Source organism: Euwallacea similis, chromosome 1 (genome assembly GCF_039881205.1).
Source record: "Euwallacea similis isolate ESF13 chromosome 1, ESF131.1, whole genome shotgun sequence".
In the NCBI taxonomy this organism is placed as follows: Eukaryota; Metazoa; Arthropoda; class Insecta; order Coleoptera; family Curculionidae; genus Euwallacea; species Euwallacea similis.
In genome coordinates, this window is record NC_089609.1 from 3,998,813 (window position 1) to 4,025,440 (window position 26,628).

Genomic DNA, 26,628 nt, shown 5'->3' on the forward strand with positions numbered 1-26,628 from the left:
CAAACCTCCCCTCATTGGGGGGAAATAATGGTAATCCAAAGATAATTAACAAATTATGTTAATTATTAGATTTCATTCATAAAAATTATTAAAAAATCCATGATTTATGCTCACTATCTACCCAGAGGAACGAGTAGCTAGAGGACTTCATAGGACGTTTGCTATAACGATGAGAGCTCGTCAATTTAACGAACGAATTAAAACAAATAATACACAGCTAATGCAATGACATTTGAGAATATATAGAAAAAGTAAAAAAAAAACACTTTCGAAAAAGCACCTTAGTAAGAAGCAAAAACAAAATTTCTTGACCCCTTTTTTCATTGTTCTCAATACTTCTTCGGGACATTCTTTTTCGAGACTTTCTATCTCATCAACAGGCACCAAGATGGGCCATTTTACCCACGAATCTCCTGTACAAAGAAATAATTTACTATTTTTCTGATGTTTCAGGAAGTGTATCCAGTGGAAGCGCATCCAGCACAACAACCCCATACAGGCGGCGGAAAACCTGTATCAGCGCGAGAGAGAGAAATCTACGAAGACTGGAAAGCAACGAGAGAGAAAGAATGAGAATGCATTCACTAAATGATGCATTCGAGGTAAGCATTTTCACTTGATTTCACACAATGCATAGTAATAGGTTATTTATCTAACGAGTGCGAAAAGTACTTTACCGTACGCTAACCGCAGTTCACGCGAAGCGGAGTTCGAACAGCAATAAAATGTTGGAAAGACACTTTAGCACATGTGAGATACAATTTTTCCTGCCGGCATATCTGTGTTAACTTTATTGTCTTCTATGAATTCAACGAAATATTTGCGTACATTGACAAATACCCACAAAGTGATACTGGTACGTGTCACTTTGATTTGCATACGGTAAAACCTTGAATATTTTACCCTTTAAACTCAGGAAAATATGCGAACACACTTGTTTAATCCGGATAAAATCCACAGGGAATTTTTGTAAAAAAGAGATAATTTTCGTATACCCTGTAGTGAAATATGGAGTCATCATGAATGGATGGAGAGAATAAATATACTATTATAAGGTCGTTAAAAATAATTTTCATTTTAAACTGTTAATTATCCAACTAACACCGTTAAACCGCGATATTAAAATATGTAGATAATACGGTCTCATACCCATCCAATTTTTACCAGGAACCTACCCTTCTACTAATTCTTTAAAAATGATTAAAGATCTAGTGAAATAAAGTGATTTTAGACGTCATTATGAGCATCTTGAAAATTCCACTTTTGACTGGAAGAGAGAACAACGGATTTTCGGTAAATATCAATTCACATAAGCTCCATATGTGGGGTAATTGTAAAACGGAAACCGCATCTTAAATACTTATTACGTGAAGGACCTGTTCATCAACTGGAAAAGTACCCGATTGTGTAATCAATAACAAAAATGATTACTCTGCCAGGTTTTTTAGATTTATCTGATCCAAACTGAATGAACATCAAGAGTTGTCTGCTCTGAGTTTAGTAGGCGAGATTTCACGAGAAAACTGCCACTTTAACTTACATTTAATTGGGGCTTCAATTGAATTTAAATTTAAATGGAGCTTCAATTGACAGTTTTGGATGTAAAAGTCAATTCAAGCTATGTTCAGACTTACGCTCGGCTTGTGGCTAAATATGGCAATGAATAACCCAAGAATGAATAGCAAAAGCAGCTTCGCACATTAGACGAGACGTCTAACTCAAAATAAAGGATTATTAATAATTATTGCGTTCTTGCGATGATTTGCTGATAACACACTATAGGAAATAAAAGGCTACCGCCAAAGCCTAAAAGACTACTTTGGCGGATGCGCGGGACAAGCGAGATAGGTCCAGCTATTATGAACATAAGCTTTTAGTTAATTAAATTCTTTGTGATAAATATACCGTGCAGCTCTAAATTGTACCCCCTCCCCCTGTTCACTTTTTAACAAATTATTATTTTTTAAAGATTGAAAAGTACCATTTAATACGACAAAAAATACTATCTTTTTAAGGTTTGTTCATTTTTCTAAATGTTGCTTACGCCACCGGTAGGGCAAAACGGTCGATTTTTAAAAAATCGAAACATGTGTCAAGTGACTCCTCAAATTAAAGATATTTCAAAACTACGTTCAATGGTGTAATGCGATTCAAATTCTATCGATTAATTTTTGTGAAAAACAGCTATAAATTTCGTAAAAAATGCAATACAATCTCTCTTAAATAGTCCGTAAACAATGAAAAAACTTGTTCGTTAATAGGAAATTGGTCGATTTTTTCGATTGGTTCGATTTTTTGTTCACAAACTGTCTTTGGATAAAAAAATAAAAGAATAAATAAATATATATAAATAACCAAAGACTGTTTATGAGCACAAAATCGAAAACAAACCAATTTCCTATCAACAAATAAATTTTTTCACTGTTTACGTAATGTTTAACTGTTTGTATTGAATTTTTTACGAAACATATCGCTCTTTTTCTCAAAAAGTAATCGATAGATTTTGACTAGCATTACATCAATGAATGTAGTTTTGAAAGAGTTTTACTTCGAGTTGTCACTCGACTCATGTTTAATGATCGACTTTAAAAAATCGATCATTTTGCTCCACTGATGACATAAGCAACATTTAAAAAAATTAACAATCGTTAAAGAGAGTGTTTTTGCCCTATTAAATGGTACTTTTTAATTTTTCAAAAATAATAATTTGTTGAAAAGTCAATAGGAGGGGGACAATTTATAACCGCAAAGTATATTCGATACTACTAGTTCAGGTTAATAAGACTTTAAACTGTTTCCGTTAATTACGTAGAAACCACAATTCCGAAGTTTCTCGAGCGGTTTGTTTTCTAGCTATAAATCTCCTTGTATCTAATGCTTCCACAGAGCGTCGTGCATTAGTAAATTTGCCTATTTATTGCGACACAGCAGCGAATTTAATTTTCTAAAATTCTGTGAAAATTGTAACAAGTCTAACCGCCAAATTATAAAAGTGTTGAGAGTTTTACCTTGAACAAACATAGTTCCAATTGAAACGAAGAAACAAATGAATTCGATTATAACCTGAACTAACCGGAATTTCAATTGAAAAACAATTTTAGGGATTTTACGCAATACCTACCTAAAAATCGAGCCCAGTCACTTGGAACCAAGACGATAATTTCCATGGATGATCACAATATCAACGATTCTCTTGCTTCCTCTGAGAATTAACTGAACTGAACCAAAAACGCCAATATTTAGATCCAGTAGCGCTAAAGCCTGAATATAAATTTATAATTTTAAATGTACAAGTAATGAATAATACTATATGGGAATGTTTTGTTTCAGCAACTTAGAGAAGTAATTCCACATATAAAAATGGAAAGAAAGCTCTCAAAAATAGAAACTCTCACATTAGCCAAAAATTATATAATGGCCCTCACGAATGTAATATGTGAAATGAGGGGAGAGGAGAAACATTACACGTAAGTAAAATTGAATATTTTATATTTTAAGGGTTCGAGTTTGTGTTATTATTAAGAATTTTCTATGAATTTTTTTCTGTTTTTCTTCATTATAATTGTAAGTTTATGTCGTTTTTCACAGTATTCTTCAGCTATAATGTGAGAGAGTCTAGATAATTCACTGGGTCAAAACTGCCAACGAATTGTTATAAGACATTTCCTGAAATGCAATTTTTCTTTTTTAATTTAATTGATGGATTATCGAAAGAAAGTTTCGTTTCTTCGACATCACATGAGATTGGCTGCATCCCTACCCCGCCGCCTTTAAAAACATTTAAAAAAAGCAAAACAAATGGAATTGATTCTTAAACTTCAACACTCTGTATTTCGGAAATGAAGCCATTCCGGACCTATGTTTATTCGAACTTTTTCGTTATTTTGGCCCAAAAAATATCCCCATCAATTTATGCCGAAAACCACTTTTTGTACCAGTCCAAACCACTTCGCCCCATGAATCGGCAATTTGATAGCTACACTTACTTCGCTGAAATCTCGGCAATTATCATATTTCAAAATTCCACTTGACTTTTATTGTGTTTAGGGCCATTTATTTTATTACCTTGTCCTGAAAATGTGAACGTGACTATTTTGCAAGACAGAATATAAATAAGATCGTATATTAGGCAATTAAACAATAATTACCGCTTATTACCAATATCCGACAACCGGACAAACGTTGTAATAAATGTAATATACTGGACATTAATGATCACCCTTTATACGAGGCAAATAGCACAGGGGATTAAGTAATAGTGCCATATAACTAAGTACCTACGTTTAAAAAAAAAATAGATAAAAGATACAATATTAAGAGATTAGTTTTATTCGGTTTTAGCACCAAAGAGACCGTTTATTGACCATAAAAGCGATTAATTATTACTGCACGACTATAAAATAAGCGGTATACCCCATCAATGTGTTAATTGGCTTGACCGACTGCCAAAGCTACTGGGATGCTTATCGCAAGAATCGCATACTTGACGAGAATTGCAAAACCTTAAAGAGCTTTTATAAGTCTGCTTCATAATATTTTTCAATTTTCAGGTTTCAAGACGCTGAGAGCGATAGCAACATTGATGGTGAACCGACGGAAGAGGCCAACAATAACAGTATGTTTCAACAGGACCTGGAAAACTTCCCAGAAGACGCCATGGTCAATTAGTTGACTCATTGCCTAAAATCTATTTTCATTACTGAGCCTTCAGGTGCTCACCAAAAGCAGCTGATACTTTTCTCGGAGTGTGTGACTTGAGAAAATCTAGTTTGACGAAGATGGGAAATGTGCTTCATTTCTTACAAAGAACATGTCAATTGATACTTTGAAAAAGTCAACCATAGTAATACATTGAAAGCTGCAATTATATCTAGACCATCAAAGATGACTGAGTTTGCCATTCTTAGATACCCTTCACTGCGTGGGGGTAGTTAAACGTAATGTATTAAAATTCCATAAATGTGGGTGATCTCCGCCAAGCATTCCAGGTTGTATACTTATAAGATAAGTACCTACCGAAAAGACCATTCCATTTAAATTAGTAGATTTATAGTAGTAATTGCTAGCTAGGTCAATTTAAACGATAAATTTAAACTGCTGGACTATTATACGTGTCAAAGTTTAAAGCGCCTAATGTATATTTTAAAGACTATAATAAATGTGCATAACGAGATATATGGTTTATATTAAACAGGGTATTTGTGTAAAGTAATACAGCTTTACGGTTTTGGGTAAATATAACTGAACATTATTTTTCCATTTTCAGATTAGTGCTTAAAAATCTATTGCTTCCAGTGTACTCGACAGGGTTCAAAGATATCCAGCGCTCTATAGATTGTAAGCCTTGGGGGTTTATATGGCTCACACCAAACTCGATCTCAAATGGTATTACTTCAATTTATTAATTAAAGTTATTGGGTGTAATAATTGGGACAATCAGAAAAATTGGAGTCATTCAGAGTCCTTCCTACTCTTCGATAAAAGCAGTTTCAGTTCATAAAATAATCGTACATGTTTTTACTAAATGCCCGGAATAGTTTTATTTGTAGATTTTGTGTAGTTGGAGTATGTTCAATATCATTAACTACTGGTACCTTTCGAAAGTGGGTTCTGGGTATTCGCGAAGTTTTGTGAATAGAAAACGATACTTGACATGAGCTTAAAGAAAACGCAAAACCGTCACACCCAGAGGAAGGAGTACACTCCTGATTGATCGTTATTTATAATAATTACTTGAAACATATCATTGTACCCCTAAATAATTACCTTCTACAGGTGTAATTCTCTAGAGCTTTATCCAAATTTCAGTTGATCCCTCGACAAACTAAATTTCAACAGTATTTTAGTCCAAAGTCAACCTATTGCCGTTTTATTGCCTCACGAGTCTGCTGATGTATTTTTCACATTTGAACGATTTTGATGATGATGACTCCATGAGAGTTGCACAGATGTTCGCTTTTGTCGCATACCGCAGGCTCCAGAGTCAAGTCAGTGATTGTACAGAGGAGAAACTAAGTTCGGAGCATAAAGTTAACAAAGAGGAAGTTCAAACAAAAAATAATTTAAATAGAAAAAATTGAGCTATCGGGGGCTTAAAGTAATAATCTGCTTACATTTTTGTTACGCATTGTATTTAGAGCCGTTGGTGCTATATGTAAAAGAGCGTAACTTTTTTATCTCCTGTACAAAATTTTGCTCCAATAAAACTTCCATTCCCCAGCATCTTACGCAAAAAAATGTCTGAAAGGACCTCGATTTTTGAGATATTTGCCGCTCAGATTTTACAAAATCTCCAATTTTTCGAACTATCCCTTATCCAAAATGTGTCTCCAGATGCATGACTGTTCTCATTTCATCGCATAACTAGGTAGTAGAACCACTTTGTGTCGAAGATGAAATAATGCCTATTTGAGGAGAATCGGTGCAAATCATTTGAAGTATTGATTTGAGGTTTCATAATGAAGAAGGATAAATCTTTGAGAATAATCACCTAAGTACCTCACAAAGAATTAAAAATTTCTTTAAGAATGTTCGTTTTATCAGTCCTGAAGTTATCCTAAGTTTTTCCTGCATCAACCGGGTTTCCTGAGTTTACTGGCTAAGCAGGTACTTCCTGGGTTAACCAATGAATTTATAATTTAGATTATATCCTAGTTTACTTCTGAGATTTATTTGAGCCAAGCCTGGTGAACATATAATACCCGAAGGTTATTCCGTAGTTTCTGCACCAAGTTGTTGATATATTTTTGAAGTCGCATATCTACTGCATTGTTGCTTATTTAAAATACGACCATAAGTATCAAAGTGAATTTGACTGGGACAATGAAATAAAGTACAAGTTTTTACTATTTGCAGCATGACAAAACGTATTTAGGTAGGTACTCCATGGACCACCATATTCATATCCGCATAAAAATCATATCTACAAGGCGCAAAAAACAATCCAATTTTTAAAGAGGCAACATGGCAGGGATTTCCTTGCCAACAACCTTCCTGAGTAGATAAAGTCTTATAAAATCAGAAAAATACTGGATATTTTCACGGATTTTATTCCGATAGAAGAAAGAGGTAGACAATGCAGTTTATTGTCCACTGGTGTACGCCAATGTAACTAAGTCACATTTATAGGCTTTAAGATAGAATAAAGAGTAGCTATACTTACCTACTTAATATATTATTGTTACTAATATATAAGATGTTATTACCAAGCTTTCAGATTTATTAACCACTTTTGATAGAGCAGGCAGCATCTGTCCATATAATTTTACTTTGCGAAAATGTGTACTTACTGTATCAGTGCTTAAAAGTCTTCTATCCAGTGCTGATGGAAAGAGGATCAATGTTACGGATCTCGGCCGAAATTTCATACTTGCCGGGTCAAATCCGCACGCAGGCAACCCAGCAAAGAGTAAATTCAATATATCAACAGATTAAAAGTTATTTATTTTTCTAGTACATAACAATTACCACCCCTAAATATATGATTCTTGTTTCTATGTGTACGTTTTAGAAGTTAAAATTGTATACTGCAGCACAGTTAGTCAACGAGATTATAAAAAAGTACCATTTCATCAAACCCAAATTTGTACATAGCTGGGTTTTGAGTGGGGTATTTTTATGTTTAGCTAATTAGAAATTGTCCTAGTTGTTAATCAAAATGTAGCCTAATTAATGCATATGTTGTGAAGTTACCTGAATTAAAGAAGTGAAGGGGGTATTGTAGGAATACTCAGATTATCGCTCAAGTTAATTTAAAATTAGACGGGAAAATTGCCAAAAGATGTAGTGTGTATGTAATTGCCGTCCATTCTATGAGCCATAGTTGTTTATGTTGTCGTTCCCAAATCCAGCACTACTTTAGGTAGGGCCTAGATTATTCCTAATTTAATTAATGCGCCTGCATAATACATTTTTTGGCGTGTACGGTAAGAGCTAGAATCTTGGAGAGTTCCAAACAAAAATGTGATAGTAGAAAAACTTCGAGAAGTTTTTTAGTTAATTGATCATATTATAAAGTATATTATATATATTTTATGACGTGTCTATTAAAGTCTAAGCATTGTATTCTTTATATTAAATTTAAACATATATTTAAATAGGCATCTTCACCAAGATGTGTAAGTTTATTGATTAGTAAAATTATAAGATGAGAAATTTATAACAATATTGAATTGAAAATTGATGTATATTGCCTGATTAATATAAGAGAAATTGTTGGTAGTAAGGTATAAACCAATGGAGTTTTCTTGCCTTTCTGACCGCCAAAGCGTCCGAAATTGCGTAAACACCGCATGGCTGAACAAGTTGATGACTATGAAAATACAGGGTGATTCAAAATTAACTACAAATGTTTTAAGAGAACAATTTTCAAGTCAAAATAACACTGTCTCTTCCTATAAACTTGTGTCCTAAAATGCACCAATTATGAGCTGGAGTCATCGAAAATTGGGCGAAACAGATCGATTATGTCAAATTGCGACCATAGTTACCGATGAAATTCCATGAAAATTTACAAGTCCTTGTTTCTTTAGGTGCTGTATTCATTTCTTGCTTCAAAAATTTTGTAAACCTAATTTCAGAAGGGTTGGAGGGGGGTTTACACTTTTAATTTTTTTTGCAATTAACGCTTTCGAGACACGAAAAATAGGGAGAAAAGTTTTAACTAAACCAAAGTGTTGATAGCAATTACAAACATTAAAAAACAAAAAAGAAGAAACGTCAGAAAAGAGGATAAATAGAAGGAAGTCGTAGCGATCACGGTGCACCAAGCTTCTTTTAAGAACGATTTTCTTGCGAACGGTTAGTTGTATCGAAAACATCGCAAGACATCAAAATTTTAAATTTTTTCATGGCCTATTAAATGATGATTGTTAAATTTAGACTAGAATGTGGGTTATGCAAAGTGTAGACCCCCTTCCAACCCTTCTGAAATTAGGTTTACTTAATAATTTTTTTGCTCTACGACAGCTACCGATCTTGTAGCTAAATAATCTTAATATATGTAAAATTTAATAAAGTAATCTTATTATTATCTTAAAAAAAATAATAATAAAGCAATCTTATTATTATGCGATAGCTAATATATACCGGGTGATTCACGGTCGATGGTAGGTTAGACGTTTCTGGAAGACTGATATCACGATTTTTATGAAAATTTGCATAAGTAGATAAATGAACTTGCCCTATCGACGTAAAATATTTTCAGTCATGCAGCGTTGCCGGTTCTATCAGAAAATACTAGCATCTCCGATATTTTAAATGGAACACCCTGTATATTTTTTCATTTTTGGGTTCTACATTTCATACTAATAACTTCTGCATTTAACTTCCTATACTTATCTCTAGCAGTTTTCGGAATATTATTTAATTTTCTTATTTTTTGTTCAAAGTGAGGCCTTTAATAAAACCTCTGCTATAACGTGATTTGAATTCACAAAGGGACAAAATTTTGAATATAATTTGTGAAAGGTCCATCAATTTATCGCATGTAATTAAGAATGTTCTGTCTTATACAGGGTGGCTCAAAATTAATGGTCTTACGGGTAAACAGTAAAAGTGTCTAAAGTGTGTTTTTTCAAATGAAACCCTCTGTATATTACTAGCCATGCTGAAAGACAATTAAATTTCCTTTAAAATGATGTGGTACATCCCTATACCTAAACCATCACGTTTCGAAAATAAAAGCTGTTTTGTCTTTAAATTGAATTATTTAAAGATATTTGCCAAAGGTGGCTCTGCGACGCCATAATTGTTGAAAACTATGCAATTGTTTGAACAGTTTGACAGGCGGCGTTGTTGTAATTTTTTATTTACGCATTTTTAAGAATAGTGAGTCAAAAACAGTGAGAAAATGCCAGAAAACAGTTATTCAAATGAAGTGTTGATGAAATTATTTATTTTACATGGACAATGTGACCAAATTATAGCAAGGACCTGCAGAAAGTTTAATGAAATGTATCCTGATTTGCAAACAATAAACGAAAGGAAGTTTATAAGAATACAACAAAACTTCATTAACCATGGCTCGAAAAAAGTGAACAATATTAAATGCATATTTACATAAGATGTTCAAAATGGCCACCATTAGATTCCAAACACTTTAATATGCGCTCGTTTACAGATTCCGTCGTGGCCCTCTGGATCTCATTTGCATCAAGCTCACGAAAGCAGTTGGTTACACGTTGACGCAATTCTTCCTTATTGTTTACTGGCTCGATGTAAACTTGTTCTTTAATCTTACCCCATAAGTAAAAGTCCAGCGGGGTAAGATCAGGAGATCTAGGAGGCCAATCCCAGGGTCCCAAACGTCTGAACCAACGGTCGTCAAATAGTTCATTTAATTCCCTTGTTACTTCCTGGGTACAATGGGCCGGTGCTCCATCCAGTTGAAACCAACAGGTGCGATACTCTTCTAAACTCATATTATCTACACAGTGACTTACTATAGTTCTTAGTATTTCGCGGTACTTAGCAGAATTTAGTGGTTCGTCGTAAATAACGAAATTCAATTTATTATTCTTCAATAAACAAAATACATTAAAACTGAATTTTTCTTGAAATCCTATTTCTTTGGTTACATGTGGATTATGATGAGTCCAAAAGTGCTTATTGTGTCTATTGAAAAAGCCTTCTCGTGAAAATTTGGCTTCGTCTGACCATATTATGTTTTTAAAAAAGTTAGGGTCTTCTTGCTTTTTTACTATCATAGTTTCACAAAAATTGATTCTACGTTGGTAATCATCTGGTTTTAAAGGCTGGACTTTGGCGAACTTAAATGCGTGCATGTTATGATTGGTGAGGATTCGCTGAATGGAAGCATATGCTAAGCCCAAATCATCTTCGGCACTGCGAATAGACGATTGTGGATACGCGTAGAAGTAAGCTAATACATTCACAATATTTTCTTCATCAGCAGTTACAGGTTTCGGTAATTTAGGTTCGGCCTTTAGTCTCGAGCCATGGTTAATGAAGTTTTGTTGTATTCTTATAAACTTCCTTTCGTTTATTGTTTGCAAATCAGGATACATTTCATTAAACTTTCTGCAGGTCCTTGCTATAATTTGGTCACATTGTCCATGTAAAATAAATAATTTCATCAACACTTCATTTGAATAACTGTTTTCTGGCATTTTCTCACTGTTTTTGACTCACTATTCTTAAAAATGCGTAAATAAAAAATTACAACAACGCCGCCTGTCAAACTGTTCAAACAATTGCATAGTTTTCAACAATTATGGCGTCGCAGAGCCACCTTTGGCAAATATCTTTAAATAATTCAATTTAAAGACAAAACAGCTTTTATTTTCGAAACGTGATGGTTTAGGTATAGGGATGTACCACATCATTTTAAAGGAAATTTAATTGTCTTTCAGCATGGCTAGTAATATACAGAGGGTTTCATTTGAAAAAACACACTTTAGACACTTTTACTGTTTACCCGTAAGACCATTAATTTTGAGCCACCCTGTATAAGACAGAACATTCTTAATTACATGCGATAAATTGATGGACCTTTCACAAATTATATTCAAAATTTTGTCCCTTTGTGAATTCAAATCACGTTATAGCAGAGGTTTTATTAAAGGCCTCACTTTGAACAAAAAATAAGAAAATTAAATAATATTCCGAAAACTGCTAGAGATAAGTATAGGAAGTTAAATGCAGAAGTTATTAGTATGAAATGTAGAACCCAAAAATGAAAAAATATACAGGGTGTTCCATTTAAAATATCGGAGATGCTAGTATTTTCTGATAGAACCGGCAACGCTGCATGACTGAAAATATTTTACGTCGATAGGGCAAGTTCATTTATCTACTTATGCAAATTTTCATAAAAATCGTGATATCAGTCTTCCAGAAACGTCTAACCTACCATCGACCGTGAATCACCCTGTATATTTCGTGACTTTTTTTTAATATGTAAAATGCAATGTTTTAATGAATTGACAGATGACCAACGAAAGCTTTCATCGAAATTTTTTTGTGAAATATAAAATAAAGGTCAACAAGATACACTATCAAGCATAAAATTAGGGTCACCTTCTAATTTGCATTTAATTTTATAGCTTATAGTTTATTCAAATTTTGTTCGCCTGTAACATAATTTATTAACTTTATACCGTGATTTTGTCCTGATGGCTCGAATAAAAAGGAATTTTTGTTCATGCTGAAAAATGTATTAAAAATAATAAAATTAAAGAACATGCATTTATCCCGAACGTAAACGTTTTTGCAGACTTCAGTACCGAGTGCCTCTACTAGTGATAAAGGCTTGTACATCACGAGGCGTACTTCGAATCAGGGATTAAATTCTTGAACACCCTGTATAGCAGAAAAACGAAAATCGGTACAGGTGGGTTTTAGGTCATTCTAATTGAGAACCTACCTTCATCTTCATCCTAAAAAAAAAAAAAGGTCTAATAGTACTTTTTGAAATTTGGTCCCAAAAAATGCATGCAGTTAGCTATGATTATAGGTGAAGAGCCATCGTACCCATTAGACAAATGCGCATTTTAAATATTTAATTTAAAAAAAAATGTCAACATTGGCCAAGAAATAAAGATTTTACGAAGGTGGAAAGTCTTCAACCTGAACACACTGTATATGTGAAATTTAAAGAGTTAAACATAAAACTTAAAGTTCTTTACTTAGAAGATACAACTAAGAAAAATGCAACTGCCGAATTGATGGGGCACAAAAGGAAGGATATGAAATTTTATAATGCGCTACAAGGTACTATAAAGAAATGTGAAGAACGTGATTTGACTACATGTAAAATTTTCAACTGCCCCATATTTCGATGCGGAAAGTATTCTATAAAATATAACTTACAATAAGTGTGTTTTGTATTCATAATTTGAAAACTAAAAAATCATATTTCTATACTTACCATGAGGAGCAATCCAGTAAAGGGCCCAATAAAGTTTGTAATTTTTTACTGGACTGTATTAACGATATAATCCCTATTAAAGTAAAAAAATTTACGGTTTTTTGTGATAATTGCCCGAGACAAAATAAGAACCAGTCTATTATTAGATTTTGCTTGAGACTGACAGATTCAAAACTTTTTAATCGAATCAATCACTTCTATCCAATACGAGACCATTCGTTTTTACCCTGCGATAAAGGCTTTGGAGTCATAAAGATAGTTAAGAAGATTCGATAGAGTATTTTAAATACACAAATGTACGGAAATTACTATTAAATCGAATTCTACAAATTGTTTTACGGTAAAAGAAACTCGATGCAAAGATATTTTTAATTACAAAAATTGATGGCCTTGATATTATAAAAAAACATGCCTAGCTATTGAAAATGAAAAGAAAGCATGTTACGAAGAGACAAAGTATCTTTTACTTTTTCAACTTTCAACCACTACGTCTACAGTTCTGAATTACCCGGATCTGTGAGTGTCTCGTAATCCATCAATAGGTTTTTGGAGTATACCATTTCAGGCTAGCAACTTCAAAGCAAAAAAACAGCCTAGAATTTACTATGCCAAAGACTTCAACATACATATGTTAAAGAATTGGTGAAAATCTTGAAAAATAAAACAAAAAATATAAAATACCTGGTGCGATGGGTGTCCGAAAAATACAAACCTTTTTATTTCGATATTGCAATAAATGGGTGATAAAGAAGTCAAAACCCGAAAAGGGCGAATAAACTGTGTATGTTTTGCGAAATATTTTTTATAAGAAGTATAAGTATAATATAAGTTTAGTTTAGAACATTCAATTTAATTTTATGCTCATATTTGTTTCTAAGAGTTAACAAAAGTTACACATAAACTAGATATTTTTTTCACGTATTTGACTTATTATTTAAAATATATATTAATTAATTATTAATAAATATTATTAAATATAATATTATTTTTAGAAATAAACGATTCCATTAAAGATTAAACTACACGCTAAACCGTATAAAAAAATGGTCTTTTAGATCGTTTTTAAATTATTAATTCAGACTGTCGTATCTAAATTACCACACCTTGAAAATGGCAAAAAATATGCCTAAGTACGTTTTTAAAGGTTTTGTTAACCATATCAAAACGTAACAAAAAATGACACCCTGTACGTTGTAGTGCATGACTTCTTAAAAAAATACCCTGTATGTTTGCAAGCTGTTAATGTCTGAGAAATATTATATCTCCTATGATGGTCTACACTAAAGAGTATCTAATAATTCTATAAGAATGTTTCAATTATAGCATAAAAATACCTCAAAGTTCGTATAATTCGGAATATTGAAGTACTACCGGCATTCCTCAAATCGACAATCATCAACTCCGTAATGAACATTCCAAGTTTCAGTTTCTTATAGTAGTTCACTGTGAGTTGAAACTTTAAGATTTTCTTTATATTAATATTTGCCAACTCGCCAGTTATTTTACTTAATTTTCATGTTTTTGTCAATCAAAAACAACAACCAACTCCTGTATTCTTAACTTAATTCTTTAGTTTTAACTAATAATTCTTCTTCTGCTGTGCTTTTCCATATATTCCACAAATTTTAAAATCGGGTTTGAAATTTACACAGAAAGACAAAATTCCACGTTTGCTGATTTTCAAAGAGGGTTTTCAGATAAATAATACACAAATTAAACTGTAACAAAAATAAAATTCATTTCCATGAGACACAACATTTAAATATTAATCTTTAGTGGTTCCCGGCAACGAACTAAATGGGATTTTCTGGTATTCCTCTTGGTCATCTGCTTTGAACGCCGAGTACACCGTGAAAGGCTTATTCAACAACTGGTGAACACCATAATGGCAATCGATTTTCAAACTATGTTTCTTATGATGTTGAAGTTTGCTCACAAAAAATCTACAATTAGAAACGTTATTCTTATTAAATAGTGTGCCCCCAATCGACAGTGTATGATGCAAAACCTGCATAATTAATAGAAAAATATCTTGTCGAAACAATATGGAAGACCTTAAGTTTTTTTTAAGGTTCGAAGCAAAAAATATAACCTAATGCATATTTTCCTAATGGTCCGAAAAGCTAAATCTAGGCAACTTTACCAACAGGATAATTTCTATAGAAGCGATAAAGTAAAGAAACATTTGTTCATTTTTTTGACTTTTTGATGAGAATTGATCAAACTAATTGGGAAAGAACGGAGCTTTAAAAACGCAAAAATTAAATCAAATTTAAAGACTTAAGGCATGAATGAATCAAATCTTGTCCACCAAACTCCATAATTAAATCTAAAGGTTGTGGTGTTTTTTCCAACAAGATATTTTCCCCCATTCATTTTACCTATTTAATTCATGAACATGGGGATGTGACAGATATTCCTCAATATCCATCCATTGGCAATCAGCGATTTCTCTATCACATTTGCGAATGTTGTTGGTAAGTGCTTTAAGATTAAGCACAATATAAATATCTGAACAACCAAACATCCCTCCATGCCCGTGCCGCACTGTCAGAACTGATATAAATTCCGTTTGAATTCCAGTTTCCTCCAGTACTTCTCGAATAGACGCATCCACTAAATTTTCCCCTGAAATTCATATGAATGTCATTTTACAAAAAAACTCCCAACAACTATTTCCCCATTTAAATAACCTTGGAACTCTGGCAGTTTTCGAGATCCTTTCACTAAATAAAATCTTAAATAAAGCATTAAACTATGTTTTAATAAATCTCTTTATTAACGCCATCATCACAATCACAAACATATACGAACCATAACGATTGAATGAGTGATTGGTGAAATTGATGATAGTGATGTGGCACCAATAATATATAATCAGACCAGATACCTGGTTCCACGTATCCGCCGGGTAATTTCCACAATGGTTCCTTATAAAAATATTTCTCTTTAACCACTAAAACTTGGTCGCTTTCGTTGACCACCACAGCACCTACCCCAATCATGGTGTGGGCATATGGTGGCACATTATCAATTTCATCATTCGGCAACCACAAATATAACATAACATAGTCTTGTTTAGCATGATGATACTTAAAGCCGTTCTAGAAAGAAAATCTAAAATGTATTAAAAGACAGTAAGGTGCCTCATTCTGTTACAACCACCTGGTCGCAAATAAAGGAGTGTAATTCAAGCGTACCTTCACCAATATCGGAACCCAATCACTTTGATCTAAATATACTTTGAACCAGATTCCTCGTTTTTTGGCGTTCTTCCATAGTTCTAAGGAATCTGTAATTAAAACGGTACAGTACCTTTATGATATTCCCACAAATAGAAATAAACTGTATATTTCTTCTTCAGGTAGCATTAAACGTTATTATTAAGTACCACAGAGATCGCTAAAGTGCCCCATTTACTTTACTAAATATTTATATTTTTGCATTCTATCATCATTTTTGTGTTCAACGTATTTTTTTCCACACCCGATATTTACTTCTGAGGGGCAGATAGTGCTTTTTTCGTTTTTTTTTGGTACATCAAAATACCTCCAACGTTCAAGATATTTCCAGGCGTTTCCGAAGTTCATATTTGAAGACTCGTATTTTAAGGTAGTTCAGGTATTTCGAGTTATTACCAATATATTTTGGTGTATAAAACTTCATCAGGGAAACTATGCATGAAAATATCAAAGTAATAATAAAAAAATATATCCACGTAAAATAGAGCGTGTGCAGAGTCTTTTAGGAAAAGTTTATTAACATACAAAAGCCTGCAAATTTTCCATCAGAACGGGGTGGTTTCAATGCTTAAGAGAGGAGGTCAAAACAAGTGTGAAAAACATTTTTCTATTTTAATACATTAATCCCGGATATCCCCTAATCGTTGGCAAATACTACATACAGAATATCGAAAAGTCTGAACTTCTACCAGAATTACAGTCGGAGTAGTAGACTATTATTCACAGATTCTTAATAACACAAACTAAAGGAAATTATTAAAATAATAAACAATAGAAAAAATCTTATAATAAAACGATAATATTAAAAATAAATTTGTAAACATACTTTTAAGCTTATCAGGAAAGACATTCAGGTTGCATTGTTCCTTGTTTGAGACAATTGTTATACCTTCATATCTATCTCCTTTCCCACGAAAAGGTACTGATGGATCTGATGTAATATCCACTCCATCACTCATTTTCCTTATAATGGGTTTAATGGGAAATATTCCTTGATTTCTATAAAATAAAAAAAAGTATTAAACTCAGGTTTGAGAGATCAATTTTCTTAAGTCCATTCTCTCCAAAAATGGCAGAAAAATTGTGTTTCTGCAACTTAGACTGAAGTTCAATTTATGCGTTCGTCGTTGGCCTTACATGTTTGCAGTTTGCTTTACTCGTTCGCCATTTGCTTTACACGTTCGTCGTTCGGGTAACCAATATCTTTTTTGAGCTGTCCTGTTCAAGCAAAATCTCACTTAATTCCATTTATGCTCAATTTCCTTTTCTATCTATCTGTAATAAGCAACTGCAATCAGTGGAATGGCCGCAAAGCAGTACCTATTTCGGAGAAGTAATGGACGAATTTTGCCTTCGAAAGTGTGCAAAGAAAGCCTTATAGCTCATATATCTTACGCTTCCTTTTCCTTTTAGCCGCTCTGTTGGAGCATTTTCAAATGTATTTTATTTTCTTTGGATTTTATGAATAATTATTTACATATTCAGTGTGTCCAAAGTGAGGAAGTTCAGTATGGGAATCTCGAAAACGGTGATAGGTACAAACTTGATCAAAAAAGTTCAGGACAAGATTCAGGTTCGTGATTTAGTAAATTAAAAGAGGAAGTTCTGATTGCTGTTTATGGAGTTTACAGGTAAGTTTAGATAGATTAACGTATATGTGGAAATCTGGCTGAAAGCTGAATTCGCTTCATTGTGCAGCAGCAATTTAGCCAAGACTTAAAGCGATATTAGGCTTTTGATATTAATTTCGGTCTTTTTTAATTCTCTTTTTTGAAGGTATCGAGATTTCGAAGATTTAAAAATTCTCACATTCGCAAGGAATCGTTCATCATTTTAACATTGAATATATTTTGTAATCGTTCGTTCAAATGAGCCCTATGTAACGTAAACAATGTAAATTTGTTAATTATGTTCGAAAAGTTTAGTTTCCAGAATGCTGTTTCCAAAATTTTTAACAAAAATTTCACTATTATGAAAAAAATGTATTGATATGACTTCGACTCTTGATTATGATTAACCTGGAAACCTCAATTATTGTCTCATCAGAGTGTCATTAAAGCATTTGCCCTGTTCTAGTGAGGGATTCAAAGAAGGTGTTGCCCTTGTAACAAAGTCAGAAAGACCAAACGGTCGATAAAAAATGTTCTCTGAAATTATATGTTCATCGCTAGCTCTCTTTGAACTCATTCCAATGATATAAATTTGTGCATATTTATTTCTTTCAGTTTTCTAAAAAATTAATTCAAGTTGTCCTAAAACTCCCTTTAATACATACAAATGATCGCGTCCCTTTAAAAATAAATCGAGCAAAGAACCGGATATTTCCGGTTTCCCAAAACTTACAAGCATTCCACACATTCCACCGTCAAGTGTATTATGGCAAATTAAAGGAGACGTGTTAATTAAGAAGAGATAGACCTAAACAAATATAAGTCAGTGGGTCACCGCAGGTAAGACAGAGCGCAAAAACATCAGATGAAAACCAGACAAAGACGTCAATATACGTAATATACGACTGATGCTCCATATACCCATCCTTGTCTCATAATTCCAGATCGCGCGACTTAGAAAAAGATAGAACAACGATATTGAAGGCTTATTACCCAGATGTTTTTTTCCTTTGTTTCATTATAACCTCAAAAATATTTGTTTTGGTTTGTCTAGAAGATTGTTGTTACTGCGCTATTTACATGTGAAATGCAATTAAAGTAGTTTGAAATTATGTTTAGGAATAATACCTATACATCTACGGTACTAAGGTGCCTTTATATCTCTTCAAGCAAACTCCTACAGGGCCAGAACTGGAACAGTGCATAACGTCAGATTTATGCGATATTACACTTTAGGTTTCCCCATGTGGGGGACAGATTAATCCCTTCTCAAAGTCATTTTACCTTCGCAGTGTTTAAGAAAGTATCCTTTCTCCTAACTATGAGACAGAAGGCCATTCTGCATGCGAAATTGATTAAGTTCCTTGGGAAATATTTATAATATCAGTACCTAATAATTTATTTTCCTGGTTGTGAAGATTTGGAAGACAATAAAGCCTCCAATTCTTTTGCTAAAGAGGCGCTAGCTGTTGTGATAAAGAGGGTTATCATCCAGTGACACTCGAACCAGAATGAATGCTATTGAAATGAGTATTTGGACCTTGTCCACTCAAGGACACACATATTGGGACCCTTTGGGAATAGATGACATGAGATCTATTAAACCTCGACAGACTACAATTGCAAGCCATTATATGATTGTCTACTGGGCACTGTTAACTATGATCTGACATGTACAATATCACTCTGGTAACTACATTGAAAACAGACGGTGCATAGAAGATGAGGGCACTAGGGTCCTCATTTCCTCATCCTATATGTACTTAAAGGAAACTAGTTTCCTTATCCTCCAAGATTTCAAAAACCAGCAAGATTGCAAATTGAACCACCGAACTTTAACAAAATTTGATTTAGCCATATTATTGATTTTCTTAGGAAGTTGAATCTGCAAGGTGAATTGTAATGAATGTTAAGGTACAATAGATCATGGTGCAAGGGCAATTGTGGGCCCACTCATTTCAATCTAACCTTACTTATAATCCTACTTAACTGCCTAAATACCATTTATTAATGTGCTGTCAATTTGAACTGCAGACTTATTTCCACATAACCTTTGAATATAGTTTTAGTATTACTCAGATATTTTGTTTCTGTGGATACCATATAGCTTGATGCTAAAGTTAACAACACACTAATAATTTTACCCTAAACCTTCTCAACTTAGTGCTTACTTAAAAATGATTTTTGAAGAAGAATTATTATCTACATACTTACCTAACAATTTTTTGATAATGATTCAACACTAGTACTGAGACTGAGAATCTTCTGAATTTGAAATGATGCAAATGTCGAAACAGGGCAATGTGACATAATTTATAATCAACTGGAAAAAGTAGTGTTCCTGCAATATTCATATAGGACAGATAAGATAAAATGTTTAATTAGTGTTCACTCATCCACTGCCATGAACAAACTAATTAACAAGGAACCTTACTCAGAACATGATTATCTAAATGATTACATGATAACATGATAATATCTAGCATAGAACACCAGTACAGAGAAAGCTGAAATGTGAAAATAAAAATGTTAAAAACACAAAATCATAATCACAAATTTCAGACAGTAAGACAGCCGACAGGGCACAGTTGTCGGATTCTGGAAGTCTCAATTCAATGTCATTCAATAAGTTTAATTGTCTTATTAAGTAATTTTTATCCTTAAACATTGCCAGTTTTCGTATTTAAGAACCATTCTTATTGAAGCTTAGACAGTTTCCAAGAACTAGGCTGCTAGGCTCCGATTCTATAGTAATGTATGCGTGAGAATGAAATTTTTGGCGACTTTGATTTACTAAAAAATTCAATTTTCCCCGTTGATTGGTCAGAAAATCACATTCTCACTGTTCAGCACTTTTTTATATTCTCATAGAATCAAGGAGAAAACACCTGAGGCGAAGTAAGGGGCCCACCTTATTACAACAACGACAGTATGGCACGTGTCAAAGATGTCATTCTCATCAGCTGTTCCATTCATTTTATTTTATTCATAAAATGTGGTAACGCTAGGGATTGAATAATATTTCAGTAGCATTTTCAAATTTTTTAAATTATACTCAAAGCAAAAAATTCAAGTTCCTTTTATTAGTTTTATTAAAATAAGAATAATATGGAAAACATTCTTAAATGTTTTTTCAAGAAGGACCATGAATTAACAGCCCCAGTAGAAGAGTAAAAGAGAACATGTGGAAAAATATATTATTTTGACCTAACATATCGCTATATAGCCCTATATAAAATTACATTAATCGTGAGTAGAGTTCTTTAGCCTTTCTCATTAATACCATGTATACGAGAGTCACATTTAAGTGAATAAATACATTTAGCTTTATTGAACTATTCAATATAAGAGATATGTACCATGCATCTTCCTTCATTCTATTCTTTATTTATTCCTTTATATCTTTTGTCTTTCTAATATTTATACATGTCCGCTTATCTTGAATAGTATGGGAACGTCTTGTCATCTATTCTCGACCTAATGGTGGAGGTTTCATTAATGCTGTCTTAATACAATGCAACATTTTTAATTCAAACAATACATTGCCAAGCCTGATTCCGACTACTGAATGGTTCGGATTAACAACCCAAAATAAAAATTCATATTTTCTAGACATGTATGAATCTGATCTTAACAAGATATACATAAATCCTAAAACCAGCACTGACATACGTCTATGCATTAAATAACACATGCAATATAAATCTTTTTAAAAATTTTTAAATTATCAAATATGTATGCATGTATGTACGTACTTACATATACATAAATGAATGTGTAGTAAAAAATTACTTTTTGCGTGACGTGCTAGTAAAAAGTTTGTTATTTGGGTCTATTTTTTATTTTTAATTACGGCATCCTGGACCAGCAATTCCTGCAGAAAAATGATTCCATATGTTCAGGTACACTATTTAATTTAACAACAAGTGTTAAAAGCTGACACTGCATCAGTACCTATTACTAAATATGGAATTTCCAAAACATCGTCAGTCACTACTAGAATAGGAATCATCATCAATTTCTTGAATGATATGAGCATCAGTCAATTCGTCGATGAGTGCTTTGTCATGTACTACTCACCCTTTCATCTTTTCTCAGACATAGACCTCAAAAAACTAAGCAATGTTTTTGTATAACATTTTTTCGAAATCTGAAAATCAATGAAAGTTTTAATAAGTACCATATCTTTAGCTCATTCCGGAACTGGCTACAAAAAGGTGTTCGAAATTGTCGCCATTGGTTTCATTTGAACAAATTGTCACTCGCCTTATCCACGACTCTGTGCATGCTGTTATAAGAGATGGTTTTCCTCTAATTATTGCTGCAGCATTTCCTATCCGTTCACGCAATTCTTCCACTGCGTTAATTTCACTCGTAAACACTAAACTTTTCATGCAACCACCAGATGTTATTTTATCAATATAACACCTGGAGCTAAACTTCACGACTGATGTCTAAGCGGCTTGGGTAAATTGCATAAAAACAGTACACATTAAATGTTTTTTGCGATTTTACAATAGCTGATAATTTTTGTTGGGACATTTTATTTCCTTTACATTGAATTTATTATTTTATGCAGGAATGGATTTAGATTTTATACAAAAATTTATTAAAACTCATCTACGCACATTTCGTTTTTTTCGAGATTTCGAAAAAATGTTATATAAAAATATTGCTTAGTTTTTTAAGGTCTTTGTCGTGTTAAAAGGAAAACCCATACTTATGTTACACCCTGTATATGTATAAGAATTTACCGTTTGAACTTTCCTGCATAAACCATGTAAATAAAACCTTTTCAACATTAGGATTTGAACTAAACTTTAAAGTTTTCCTATTTGAAAGTTCAAAATCATTTTCATGGAGGTATGCCAGGATCTTTTTTTTCTTATTAGCCACAGTAGCTTGCCCGATGCCATATTTGAATGTAATACTTAAATAGCTTACACCGGCATCTATAACTTTTAATACTTCAATTTTTTCTTTTAAATCGACTGTTACATGCTTTCCTTTCGACATTTTTCTGAGAAACAAGCCCAAACCGGATTTCCTACTATGTGCACACATACAATAGCGATGCTAAACACAAAGATCTTTGTATTAAAACAGTGAGGGGAGTCCCCGATCACCAACGGTGATGGCATAATTCGAGTGGCGACAACCAGTAAATCTTTTCTCGTTAACGTTCAAACTACTGAGGTAGCATTCGGACTGTAGCTTATGACTTCGCCGTTCGGATTACCATGTATTCAGATTAAAGAGCTTGCACTTTATTTAAGAAGTTCTATGTATGTAAGGGGTTTAAGGGGTGAACGACGGGAATCTAACGGTTTTGTACTGAGCCACACACAGTTATTTTTCACAAAAAAATTAATTATAATTCATAAAACGGTTTATTATTACATGCCATTTAATCCCATGTGAAAAATTATGTCAGGTAGGTGGTGTCCCTCCGCCTGAATACAGGTTTCCAATCTTCGTACGAAATCAACCATTACCCGAGCCATCATTTCAGCGTTGATTTGAGCGACTTCTTCCCTGGTGGTCTCCCTTTAGTTCTGGCAATATACGGGATTGATGAGAATAAACACGCGCTTTCACAAAAAAAGTCACATGCGCTTAAGTCCGGTGATCTCGGAGGCCATGGAACGTCACCGAAACGCGAGATCAACTTTTCTGGGAACATGCCTCGAACCAATTGCATAGATACACGAGCAGTGTGTGGGGTGGCACCATCCTGTTGGAAAAAAAAACATTTTCCAAATCCAGTTGTCATCTACGAAGTACGAGACGTAACAAAGTGTTTATTATATGGCAATAACGTTCGGCAGTCACTGCAACAGTCGCACACGTTGAAAAAATAGGGACCAATGGTGCCGGATGGAGTAGTTGCGCACCGCACAGTCACACGCTCTGAGTGTAGAGGTTTTTCGTGGATACATTGGAGATTTTCAGTAGACCAATACTCCTCCATGACTACTAAAACGGCATCATATACTGAGTTTAATGCCGGGTGATTCAGCTCCCTACTACCTCTAACCACAGGATACCGTTGCAAAAACGTCAGGTTCCCATCAGTCACCTTTTATAAACTCAAATTAAAATAGCAGAACCTCTGCAGGCTCTCTTTAGTCCTATCATAAAGGCTGCTTGCACGTGTTACCATTTATGACGGACATTCCTATGCAAGGTGCCCCAGGTTTTATGATTGAAGATTTCAGAAATACGTGAAAAGATACATTTAAAAGTAGAGCGCTTATATATTCTTTATTTCTGAACGACGAGATGATACGTGTTTCAAAAAATATTGTTTTGCATAAAGTTTTGAAAATAAAAAAGGAAAATTATTTTTTAACCGCAATTCGAACGTTTTTTTTATATTATATTTATATTTATTTGTTAATACAGTAGACTCGCGATAATGTGAACCGAAAAAGCCGAGTTTGTTCACGTTATCGAAAGTTGTATGTACAAGTTAATAATCATTTATAAATATCAACATAAAGATAAAGAACTTATTAAGTTAAACAACAGTAAGAATAAAAACATTAACACAAAAAAAGTTACTTTTTGTTAGAAAAATTCGATATTTTTGTTTGTTTGTGACGTTTTCTTATTTTTTGGATGATAGCGTTATGCCTCAACTTCTTATAACAAGTAGATCGGTAAAGTTAACGTTAATCTCTTCTATCCATTGAATAATTATATTTAAAACGTTTATAGGACTATCCAATGAAATTTTATTGCACATCGCGGAATTTTGTTCCCCTTCTTCATTACTTGGACAATCTTCAATATTGCCATCTCTAAGTTCATTATCACATTCATTTCACTTCAATATATCAGATTTTTCTAATGCTCCTTTTCAAAAAACACATAAATTAAGATCAATTTTAGAACCAGGAGGAGCTACCTGTGGTGTCATAAAAGTTGAATTGATTTGAATACCGAATTCTCGTTATCCCATTGGCGTATCAAAATTTGCGAGTGGTACATTTTCGTCTTCATCATTAGATAAGTTTGAAAGAACTGCATCTAAAAAATTCTTCCAACAATTTTCGATCATTTCTGGATTAACGCTATTCCAAGTTGCCATTAAGTTGAGAACTGCATCTTCAATAGTCAATTTGCTTAAGACATGGGAAACATTAATGTGTTTTTTTATTACAGTAGATAGAAGACTGTTCCTGTAATATAATGTCGTTAATCGAATAACGTTTTGGTCAATTGGTTGTATAAGAAATGTAACATTAGGGGGAAGATACAATGCTTGAATGAACCCATCGTCGCTTTTTAATTTATCTTTAAGTGGATGAGATGGCGCGTTATCCAGTAAAAGTAGAACTTTTATAGGGGGACCTTTATCCTTTAGGAACAGTTTAACTTACAAATACATATGTGAATAATTTTATGCAATTTAAGATGAAATGGAAATAGCATCTAAAATGAAAAAAATTAAACTATATCTGAACTACAAACGAATAGTAAAACCAATGTTTGAAAACGGTCTTCAATGCTCAAGCCAATTTTGAATGCTTATGGTCTACAGGACAATTGAATTTTTTAATGATCTCCTCTTACCTGGTATCTTTCACTGCTAAAGAAATCATCTCTTTTTTCTGTTTAATCTTAGAAATTGTACATTTAGTAACACCATAATTTTTTTCAAAATATGTAATCGTATGCTCATAATTTAATTTGTGAATCACAAACGATTTCTCGTAAATAGTATGAGCTTTTTGATTTCAGACGACATTTTTACGTACAAATAAAAATAACCTTCACTAATAACGAACAGCCCTCAGAGACTCAATGCACGAAACAAAAGCAAAAGTTTCTTTTTACACAGAAAATCCATATTTTTCCGTCGGGTATTTCGCCGACATTGTATATAATTGCATTACCCATTCACGCATAATCTCTTGGGTCATCCGTGCCTTTTTGTTTGATTTCCAAATTGCTGATAAATCCTTGATAGCGATATATTTTAAAGCACAAGGACGAGCTGCTTTCCCAATAACTAATGAATCTTCTTTGACTTCCGTCATATTAGTGCAGAATAAAATTCTTAGTCTATCTTTCGAAAACTTTGCGTCCGAACACTTTTCTGATTTAAAAATTAAAGTTCTATTTGGTAAAGCGCGGAAGAAAAGTCCACTTTCATCCGCATTAAAAATATCCTCTGGTCTGTAACCATCCAACATAGAAGAGACATTTTCTGTAAATTTTTCAATATCTTCTTGATTTACATCTGCAGATTCGCCCGATATACTTTTGAAACTGATATTGTATCGCTTTCTCCACTTCTGTAACCATCCGTCGGAAGCATAAAAATTTCGATATCCCAGTTTTTCCGCAAATTCTTTGGCCTTTGTCTTTATTAACTGATCAGAAATCGGAATGTTTTTATTTCGCGCTTTTGCAAACCAGTCACAGCACATTTTGTCTATGTCATAACTTTCAGTCTTTAAAAAACTTCTCTTTTGCTCAACATTAACACCAGACTGCCACCCAATTCGCGTTTCTTCCTTGTTTCTAGCAATGTTAACGGCCTGCGTTTTCCCAATGTTGAATCTCGCTGCTGCAGATCGAACTGAAAGCTTTTCTTTATCCAACAAGTTGATTATTTCCATTTTTTCTTTAAGCGATAAAATTCTTTTCTTACTGGCCATGGTGCCTCTTAAGTCGGGCGCACACCGCCGCGAACATGGTTAGCTATCAATGTTTGCGAACACAGTGTTTTTAGAACATTGTTCGCAATCACTTTTCGATAACAATATGTCGGTTAATACGAACGTCTACACCAATTTTTAGTTCGTTCTGGTTTTTCTGTTCCCTTGTCTTCTTGGGTCTATTTACACTGCGTGACATAGAAAAGAGAACACCCCGT

General features: G+C 33.3%; 3 protein-coding genes across 6 annotated transcripts in view; 1 reads left to right on the plus strand and 2 right to left on the minus strand.

Annotated features, from left to right (window-relative positions):
• The window catches only part of dimm (dimmed), a 42,608-nt gene extending 34,376 nt beyond the window's left edge, over positions 1-8,232 (plus strand). For all 4 annotated transcript variants that reach the window (XM_066400891.1, XM_066400814.1, XM_066400958.1 and 1 more), the window contains exons 3-5: positions 454-602; positions 3,331-3,467; positions 4,551-8,232. In XM_066400891.1, coding sequence (XP_066256988.1) covers positions 454-602; positions 3,331-3,467; positions 4,551-4,668 — 404 coding nt within the window. In that variant the 3' untranslated portion in view covers positions 4,669-8,232. The remainder of the gene's footprint in view (positions 1-453; positions 603-3,330; positions 3,468-4,550) is intronic.
• Positions 8,233-14,619: 6,387 nt separating this feature from the next.
• On the minus strand, positions 14,620-20,249 carry LOC136415422 (uncharacterized). The gene is made up of 6 exons (XM_066400027.1): positions 19,956-20,249; positions 16,958-17,130; positions 16,090-16,181; positions 15,780-15,993; positions 15,271-15,517; positions 14,620-14,832 (listed from the first exon to the last, which is right to left on the minus strand). Exons 1-6 carry the CDS (start codon positions 20,093-20,095, stop codon positions 14,655-14,657), a joined length of 1,044 nt encoding a protein of 347 aa, XP_066256124.1. The 5' UTR covers positions 20,096-20,249; the 3' UTR covers positions 14,620-14,654.
• Positions 20,250-25,579: 5,330 nt separating this feature from the next.
• LOC136412853 (tigger transposable element-derived protein 4-like) lies at positions 25,580-26,410 on the minus strand. Its single transcript, XM_066396056.1, has one exon. It carries the CDS (start codon positions 26,408-26,410, stop codon positions 25,580-25,582), a length of 831 nt encoding a protein of 276 aa, XP_066252153.1.
• Positions 26,411-26,628: the final 218 nt, after the last annotated feature.